The sequence below is a fragment of the Amaranthus tricolor genome, chromosome 7 (assembly GCF_026212465.1).
Source record: "Amaranthus tricolor cultivar Red isolate AtriRed21 chromosome 7, ASM2621246v1, whole genome shotgun sequence".
Classification (NCBI taxonomy): domain Eukaryota; kingdom Viridiplantae; phylum Streptophyta; class Magnoliopsida; order Caryophyllales; family Amaranthaceae; genus Amaranthus; species Amaranthus tricolor.
Window position 1 is genome coordinate 8151596 of NC_080053.1, and position 10000 is coordinate 8161595.

Consider the following 10000-nt stretch of genomic DNA (forward strand, 5'->3'; position numbering starts at 1 on the left):
ATATATATATATGTATATATATGTATATATATATATATATATATATCTATATATATATATATATATATATATATATATATATATATATATGTATATATATATATATATGTATATATATATATATATATATATATATATATATATATATATATATATGTATATATATATATATATATATATATATGTATATATATATATATATGTATATATATATATATATATGTATATCCCTAATTTATAATATTTTTTTTATATATAGTGACCAAACAAATATCCTTCTTATCCTTCTTATTTTAAAATACTTTTATACTAGCATAGGTGAAACAAAAACAATTGGTGTTATCTATGGGACCAAAATTTTTTTATGGCATTGTCTCTCTTTTTATTCACAGTTATTAACTGCAAACAAACAATTATAATCTTTGTTTGATAAATTTTTTTGTTCGCTGTTAGTAATTGCAAACTAACTTAACCTTAGGCTCGGATATAAAACGCTTATTTTTGGAATTAAGTTCACCCGAAACTCATTTTTTTTATTTTTTGTTGTTAATTTTGCTTATTTGTTTCACATTCTCTCGTATTTAAGCATTACTTTTAGCACAAAATTCATAAACTTTTCACTCCAAGGAGATTTGTTTTGTTTCACATAACTTCATATTTTAATTTGAAAACGAAAATCTAAGACTTGTTGCCAAGAAAATATAAGAGCAATAAATTAAACTGTAGTACAATACCATCAACAAAACCTAAAATATCCGGAAGATGCTTTCTAGGGGTTGTAGTCAAATTGATGCATTTACACTGCATTGCGTATGCAAATGATAACAGCGTCTTGATTAGCATGCATTTTACCTCCTTTGACAATTGACAGTGCTTACGTTATGCAATCAAAATAATACTAATAATGTTTAGAAAAGCTCGCGAAACTAAATTTCCAAAACTGGGAAGCTCTTGCTACAAATGAATTCATTAAAAAGGCTCGTTCCATCTATCAAATTTATATAACAAAACGGAATACAATATGAAACAAATAATTGGGGGTATCTACGGGAACAAAATTACTCAATAGTCTATATCTACAGTCACGGAAGGACGCACCCCCTGTAACGACATGTTTTCCTAGTGTGTATATGGTGTTCGTATCCGTATCAGTCAAGTTTTGGATGATATACAGTCAACAAAACAATTCAACACAAGCATCTTGCTAACACAGCTCCAATCCTCAGCGCAAGCCGCAAAACATTCCACACTTGGCAAAAATGACTTTAACCAACTGGTAATAATTTCAATTTGCATTGTCATCTTCACTGTCATCATCACCATCACTACATACAGCCAAAAATGGTCAAATTAGCGAGCGTACATGGAAATAAGAAAAACAAAATAGGTGCTTGCAATTCTAAACAAAGTGCTGACATGAAAATAAGAACAGTTACTTGTTACATCTGGACTGAGGATCAGTAAATAATATCTTCTAATCACTAAGAACGTGTTAGGACGCATGAATTACAGGAAAATATGATTTTTGTAACTCTGATTAGACATTTACAAACATACCTGTATTCAGGATATTTGGCCAGCCGTCTTGCATCCAAGCCAGTAATGTATTTTTGGGCAGCTTGTACATTTTCAGGTCCTGAGTTTAACGAATCAATTGAGAACATGAATGAAAGTTATAGAAAGATTAAACGTTATTAAAAATACTAATTACAAAAGATTTTTCTAATACCATATGCACGACATTTCATTACCCAATGCCATTGATGGGTTCTCAGTTCCCACCTAAACGGGATTTGGGAGGTAACATCAAAATACTAATTACCTTTAGCCAATTGAAAGGAGTGCAGAGAACAGCGTTCTGCAGCAAGCCTCACAGGTGTACTTCCATCCTTCAGACACTCTGCCAATGCAGGACCAAAAATTGAAGCATGACACAAAAAGGCTGCAGGGTTTGTCTGCAAAACATTTTAATTGTCACATGACCACGTGTAAAATTCAAGTACGTCAAAATATATATCCAGGAATAAGTGTTCACTGCTAACCTTTGCAGAAGCTTTCAGAGCAGATAATGCCCTTCGTCTTACTTCACTTGAGTCATCACGGAGAGCAGAAACTATTGAGGATACAGTTTGCGCATGCAAGGAACTGATTGATGGATCACTTTGAATTTGATATATCAGATATCTTCCTAGTGCTTTTGTTGCACTTTCACGTACTGGAAACTATATTGGTGGCAAAAATATAGAAATGATCAGGATTTGGAAAAAAAAAAAAAAAAAAAGATGTATTAGTTTGTGAATCTAGATGTCATTATGTACTCTATAGAGGTCTCCAACTGGTACCTTCTCATCTTTCAACATGTCTTTCAGCATAGATATAATTGATGATGAACAAGATGTTGTACAAACTCTAGCAGGGCAGTGGCGAAGCATAGATGAGATTGTGAGAACTGAGCCATGTCTGGTGGTCCAGCTGGAAGACAAAGCTGAATTTGAAAACTCCTCAAGGAGATCTTCCAGCTGACTGTCCTCAATGCACTGTCAACAAAGTGTATTTTAAAACAAGGATGGAACAACAGAGGGTACAAAGAAACAATTGTTATGTAAAGGAACCTAGCCTACAGCAATATCTTTCACTAAATACCTCAGATGTGATCCCCAATATGCTAGCAGCAGATACACGAACTTGGTCATCTTCATGATCAATAAAGGTCTTCAACAGATCACAGATACGAGTTTTAACAGAAATACTAACACTCTTTCCCGCATGTATTACTACACCTCTCAGAGCAATTAGTACCGCTTCTCTAACACCCCCATCAGATGCCTATCAAGCAACTTTGCAGCATGAGACAAAATCAACAAGCAAATCAAGGTATACACAAATGTATAATGGGTAAAAATCACCTGCAAAGTAGACAAAAGATCACTAACTAAAGGATCAACCCTGCTGCTGAGGGCACTGAGTTTTCCAAGTGCCAAAGCAGCACTTGAACGAACAGTCCTGTAATGAAGAGTTTTTAACTTAGCTCCCAACACAAGCAATTGTAACACGAAGACTGCAGATACTCGATCATAACTGACCTGGTGTTGTCCTGCAAACATTTGATGAAAGTTGTTTGCAGTTGTGGTAAAAAGGGTTTCAGGGCTATGCCACCCTTCTCAATTATGATGGTCAAGGTAGACAAAATTGCGCTCTTAACCTGCCACGGGAATCGATCACCTATGATACGAATTAGGGGCCTGCATTCAAAATAAAAGAGGTCAGAGCTGTTCTAATTCTATATTGTTTGACGTGCTCAATTCTTCCCCATAGTCCACAAATTAGAACAACCTTATTGAGATGGCAATCCTTGAGGGCACCTATTTTCCTTACTTATACTTAATCATGGAGATTATTAAATGAAACAATCACCTCATATAGGCCTTGTTAGTTCTTACCAAATATGAATAACAAGGTTTTTGAAGCTCACTATGTCTCTTTTTCTCTTATCAAACTTAAAGGGAGATAGTGTAACAAACTGACAAGACATAATCAGTTTGTTACCAAGATCAACCAAGAACAATAGTATGTGGGCAAGCTCGAGTCTGCCTCTAATTCCAATTCTTATTAATTCCAATCCCCAAAAGCTATCTCAGTATCACAAGGCTGGCTCTTTATATAGCCTAAGCCCAATAGACAAATACTAAAAAAACAGCTATACTAACAAACAAAACCAAAAGACTAACTAATGGTAAAATGTCGATAATGCCCTAGGACACTTTGACCTAATTTATCACACATATTGCTAGGGTTTTTGTTAGGGGTTTGTTTGGGGAGCCATCTTGTGGCTCTTCCATAGGTGTATGGCCTTATGTCTTGGATTTTTAGGTGCTCTGGTGAGTCGGGTTGTAACTCACCGTTTGGTGTATGACCTCTTTGGTCCTGGCGTTTTGTACCACTCCTTTAAGTTTGGTCTTGGTGTGTAACATATATTTCCTTAATGGCTTTTCCCAACGGGGTTTCTTTATGCCAAAGAGGTGCATCTTGATGTCCCTTTATTGTTGTTGTCTCTGCTAAGAGACTTATTAATAGAACTTCCCAATTTTAAGAAAAAAAAAGGTATGAATAAATTGCACATAGAAAAGGGATTCCTTCTGAAAAAGCATTTTCTACATCATTCTAATGTAGCATTTCAGAAACGCCTTAAGTGCATGTTCACTACACAGATGTTTTAAACATCGTGTCTTTCAAAGTAAAATTGTTCCAAAGTCTTAGAATTTCAGAAAGGAATTAAATTTATTTAGCATTCATGAAACTAACATACCCTGTTATCGGTATCACAAACGCCTTAAGTGCTTGTTCACTAGTCACATCAATTAATTCTCCAAGACCTAAGGCTGCCTGCTCCCTCAGTTCTGCAGATCCACTTATTAAACCCTGTGAACACAATAAAGGATAAGTTATAGTCAATTTGTACAGGAAAGAAACCCAGCAAGAAATTATTATTCTGTCACATTAATATATGTAATTTACTATCAGGTTTTTCCAAGGAATAGAGACGCATAATTCAGTTGGACAAAAGGAATATAACATAAGCTAAAAAATACAATAGTATCTTGTGATTCCATGACCATCAAGACTACCTTTCCGGCCAATGAGTTTTTGCTCACGTTGCACCAACTCAGAGTACGTAAGATATCATACACAAAAAATGAGTCAAGTAAACTGAAAAAGGCGCTCCGTCACAGAAATAAAAATATATATTAACATGAGACAATCTGACTGCTACTTTTAAGCAATTCAAATCCTGAAACAAGGGCAGCGAGACAGTATATCAGATTGAGAGCAAAAGCAGCAAAAAAGGTAAGAGGGTTTTTAAAACAAAACACATGTGTTCAGTAAATACAGTAAAGAAAATCAATAGTCAGGGAAGTCTTGTTTGGATAAGCCCTTAGCCCCACTTTTGACCCGCCCCGACACACCCTACACCCTACACCCCACATGTTAGCAATGTCATCCTACCCCCAATCTATACCAAGCTCTCACTTAAGCGTACATTTTCCAATCCTTGTTTTATCTGTTTTATTATCTTAGAAACATTCAAGACTGTTTACATGTTTTATTGAAGTTGTAATGATCTATTTTGTTTAGTATTTTAGTTGTGAGGAACTTAAGTTTGCACTTGTATCAATAGTTAGCAGAATTGCACATATTATCCTAAAGATAAAACTACAAAGAATCAAGCTAGCTACAAAGGAAGACTACACCAAGTATATACACGTGAAGTGAGCAATTTATCCAAAGCCACAACTACCTAGGTTCACTGAATGATTTACATAAATTTTGAAATCAAAAATTCCTTCAACAGGTGGTTACAAATCTGAATTTTATTCCCTCCAAAACGTGGTTGCAAATTTAATTTTCATTTCCCCCAAAAGGTGGATACAAATCTGAACTTAATTACCTCCAAAAGGTGGTTTCAATTCTAATTTGCTTTCCCTCCCGAAAGAAAGTACAAGCATAGTGCAAAAACTCTCCATAGAAGTTACCAAAAACGCTGCTCTAAACCTTGTCTTCTCCTTGTTTGAATTGGATTTAAGTGTACGAAAGTCTCTTTGCTTACCAATTGTGGAGCGTGGTTTGTGATCTTAGAGGCCTTTAGTTTCTGATGTGGTCTACTTGTATCATTAGAGATTAAAGTTTGTTAATTTATCCTTCTTCATCCACACAAACACATTTTTCTATTTGCTCTTTCTTGTGGTGAATCTATATTAACAAAGAACAATTTACAATCATCATCATTCATCTCTTACCTCGCTACATTTACTAACGGCATCTCTAGTTCTTATGCCTACATTTATAAAATCATTTCTCCACTAGTTCCTTGTTGTGGTATGAAGATCAATTCACATTCAACATCATTTAGCTTAAAAACTTCCATGACTAATAGTTTAATGCTAATGCCGGATCTTGATCAATTTTAGTGGAGGGGCCAAAACAATTTCTCACCAACTTATCAAAACACCATTTATTAAACTAAATTTACATATACTTTATAATTCCAACAATTAAAATAACTGAGCCAAGGACAACATTTCGATGTGACTCAGTTTTAAATTTTCAAGAAAATTTGATCCTTTATTCAAATAGTCACGAAAATCAAGTTTCAAAGAAAATAGAAATTTCCTCTCTGATTAGTCACAAAAAGCAAGTCAAAAGATAGTGAGCAGGTGAAAGTCATCAAGTTACCTGCAGAAATATAGGAAGCACAGGTTGCAGAGCTTTAGGAAGACAAAATCCAGGCACCAAAATTGATCCCCCCTGCAGATTCAGTCAATCATTTAATCCACTGAGGCTATTCAAAATTCCTAGTTGACACAAATAACAGGTTAGTCGGTGCAAAGAACCATAAAACCTTACCTTCTTCTTTCTCCGTTCCTTATCTCTAGCTGTTGATACTGCATCACGAACCAGTTTTATGTGACTGGGGAGTACTTCCTTAGGAATAGAGCTGACGACCTTTGACAAAGCTTCCCAAGCAGTCTGTGTTGATGAAAGAAATAATAAGCACTTCAGATTGTAAAGATGCTAAGAACATAAGCGAGGTATTTGCTAATACTACCACAACAGTATCGTGATCAGAATCACTGAGCAGAACAATCAAGGTTGATATCATTCCAGGAGCTTCATCATCCAAAAACAGCTTGCTGTTCTCAAAGAGATAGCCAATGAGATATGAAGCACTTCTCCTGATAGAGGCCTGAATCCATGTAAAAAAAAGATTTTCATTAAGTGAGACGAAAAAGCTAAATTTGACAAAGTATGTTAGAGGTTGCAGAACATACATTACTGTCACCAGAAGCTTTAACAAGCTCAGATATTAAAGGATCAATTCCTTCCTCATCAATAACCAATACAACAGTCTCTCCCGCTTTCTTTGACAATTCTTGGACATCCTGTAATATTAAAATAAAAATTGTAATAAAAGGTAAAGCAACAAAAGGAAATTAACATTCAGAACAGGTGGAATGGAAGAGACAAAATGCTTGAGATGCCATTTACCACACTGTCATCACCCATTGCCGATAGCAGAGCAGGAAGAATTGTATTAAGGTGAAAATTGAGGCCAGGCCCAGCAACCTCTGCCAAAGCTCCAAGAGCATGCACTTTGAATTCACTACAAAATTGATGAGAGTAAGAAATGAGATATAAAAAATTGGAGGGCAAGTGCATCAAAGAGCTCAAACTATATACCTCAGGGGAAGTTGAACCAGCTTCGGCAAAATATGAGGTAATACAGCAGTAGTCCTGACACTAAATTCAATATGTTCAAAGAGGTATCAGCTACAGCCAAGGAATCAATCACATTAAGCAATGTGGGTTATGAACAAGCAAACTAACTTCAAGATTTGTTTAAGACCATCCAATGCTGTATCAGAAGTTTCATCATCCTCCAAAGCATGCAGAAGTGTAGGAACAATCTCATCAATTGCTTGCAATCCAGCACTCTGAAGGAAAAGAAAACTTTAGTTATCTCAACCTCTTAGACAGCTTCTACAACATTGTGTTAAAACAAGACCGCATTGAATCACATCAGCCGCGTTGTAAAGGTTTTCGAAACAAACAAACAGCAAGGGAAAAAGCAACAAACAAAACCTTATAGAGTGTACTGAATGCCAATCCTGCGGATTCACGGACCTCAGGCACACTGTTAATGAAAAAAAGAGAGCTTTGTCATTACATCATTACTAACTAGTAATCCAGCTTTTGCCCATCAAGTCACAAAACTGATAATAATAACTATAACAGTATTCAATTGGCCCAATTCCATTAAAAAACTCCCACCTAGGTTGTATACAACCTTACCCTTGTTATCATAAGACTAACAAAGAGGTTGTTTCAAAATTCCAATTGACCCTTGGTAACAAATGTCATGTGCAACTTCACATAAGTAAGAAGCACATGTGATTTAATAAGTCATTTTACTTTAGTCCATAAGAATCTGAAACCAAAGAACTATAAATCTTTAGCCCCATCGACATAAGGGACATAAAATTTAAAGTGATGATTGACATAAAATAATTTCACAAACTCATGTGGTTTTCATTTATAGAAACAAAACAAAAAACTATGCACCTGTCACAAAGAGCAGTCCGAATTGTAGGGATAAGGTCATCCATGTAGCTCAACAGCTGGCTCTTTCCAGCACTAGCCATCACTTCACTCAGCCCAATGCAAACACCCTGTTCACCAAAAACTTAACAGTCAACATTGAAGCTATCAATCCATCTTTATTCCCACTGCCATCATTAACACATAATAAATATCACTACTAGATTTTATTATTTTTTTGAACCCGATAAATTTCTTAGAGGAACATCAAGTAGAAATGAATTGGAAATAATGTAATGCAGAAACCAAATTGTAGTCAACTAGGGCTGAGAAAACTCTAGAGTACAGCTGAAAACCGACATTTTTTCAGTGAATTCTTTCTTCCCCTTGTTTGTTGACTTATGAACCAAAAGTGTAAATAAGGAGCTTTAATTTGGGTTTATTTGAAAAGGCTTTGGGATGAAAACTTGCAGTTCTTTGATCACTCAAAAAAAACATTTTCCCTTCAGTCACTTTCAGTATCTGGGTCAAAGAGTATCACAAATCATCACTGGGAAAAGAAAGTGAACGAATGATCTCATACAAATTTCATTTAGATATTTATTTGATTTAAAATCACAAGCTTACGAAAATACCATCAGTTCAGCACAGCATGTGGATGCCTGGATGCTAAGAGTAACCAACCCATATCCCTTTGAAAATTGTCAACTTGCCAAATATAGCAAGTAAAAGCCAAACACACAAACACGAACACTAACACAAGGAGAGGACATGACAAAGGAAAATTGCATATTAGTCAAATTTTAGTGGAATATTGTGTTATAGACACAACTTCTATAGCGAATTCAAATTGGTCAAAACGGATTACAGACACTTATTCGCAAATGGAGAATTACATAATAAAACAATAAAGTCCGATAGGGTTTGCCCAAAAATGTATCACAATAGCTAAAAAGGATGCACACAACTAGACTTTAGGACTTTTCATACCTGTCTTCTACCAGAATCAGGATCTTTTAGTCCTTTAGATAAAATAGGTATTATCAAAGGAAGCACCCTTTCACCTAGCTTCCTAACAAGTTCACCAAGTGACCTTCCAGCAACCTTGTTGACAAATACAGATAGAAGTAATGCATACCATTCATAAAATAGTCTCAAATAAGTATATGCATAAAAAATAACAAACCTGACGCCTCTCACTAGATGGAGATGCAAGTGAGGTTATCAGAGTATCCATCAATACAGGCAAAATTTCCTTAAGTGTCTTCGGGGTATTTGCTACTATAGTTTTCCAAACATGTAAGGCTGCCTGTTCAAGCAAGAACACAAATAAGTGGCAATCTATGAGTATGACACAATAATTTAACCAAACTTGACAAGAAAAAAGAAAGCTTATCTAGAAAGCAAAAGCTGGAAAGTGGAAAGATACCTGACGCACTGATACACTGACATCCGTCCGAACCATGTACAAGGCAGCGAGCACTTCATTACGTTTCTCTCTACCAAGCACCTCAATAATAGCACGTCCTTGAGCTTCCGTACTAGCCCCCTCATCATCACTACCTCCCTCAAGCAATGCTTTACCAGAAGTTCCAGCAACCTAAAGAGGAAGATTAACTTCAATGAAGGACGCAAAAGATAAGAGCATAAAGATATCAATCATTCCAAACAAATTGGTACGTCTTAAAAAGGGGAAAAGGCCTCTAAAAGCAAACCTTAAACAAAAGCTCTCCCAAAAGCTCAACAGAGCTTTGTCTAATGCGCCAACTATCATTGAAAATTCCATCCTCAACAGCAGGAAGAAGAAGACGCAAAGATCTGTAAGACATTCCGCAACAAGACCCAAAAATTAACAAGTTATTCCGTAAAACCAAGCTCATACGATCAGAAAGTATTCAGCCCACAG

At 35.5% G+C, this 10000-nt stretch overlaps 1 protein-coding gene across 1 annotated transcript in view; it reads right to left on the minus strand.

The window, feature by feature from the left end:
* Nucleotides 1-356: 356 nt before the first annotated feature.
* LOC130817611 (protein ILITYHIA) overlaps nt 357-10000 on the minus strand; it is a 45419-nt gene continuing 35775 nt past the window's right edge. The window contains exons 39-60 of the mRNA XM_057683419.1: nt 9810-9912; nt 9524-9694; nt 9281-9403; nt 9085-9198; nt 8119-8225; nt 7639-7690; nt 7384-7490; nt 7237-7296; nt 7045-7159; nt 6828-6938; nt 6605-6742; nt 6403-6525; nt 6232-6303; nt 4307-4419; nt 3084-3242; nt 2907-3003; nt 2644-2826; nt 2343-2537; nt 2043-2222; nt 1823-1955; nt 1558-1636; nt 357-1325 (exon numbers count right to left, since the gene is read on the minus strand). Coding sequence (XP_057539402.1) covers nt 1286-1325; nt 1558-1636; nt 1823-1955; nt 2043-2222; nt 2343-2537; nt 2644-2826; nt 2907-3003; nt 3084-3242; nt 4307-4419; nt 6232-6303; nt 6403-6525; nt 6605-6742; nt 6828-6938; nt 7045-7159; nt 7237-7296; nt 7384-7490; nt 7639-7690; nt 8119-8225; nt 9085-9198; nt 9281-9403; nt 9524-9694; nt 9810-9912 — 2575 coding nt within the window. The 3' untranslated portion in view covers nt 357-1285. The remainder of the gene's footprint in view (nt 1326-1557; nt 1637-1822; nt 1956-2042; nt 2223-2342; nt 2538-2643; nt 2827-2906; nt 3004-3083; nt 3243-4306; nt 4420-6231; nt 6304-6402; nt 6526-6604; nt 6743-6827; nt 6939-7044; nt 7160-7236; nt 7297-7383; nt 7491-7638; nt 7691-8118; nt 8226-9084; nt 9199-9280; nt 9404-9523; nt 9695-9809; nt 9913-10000) is intronic.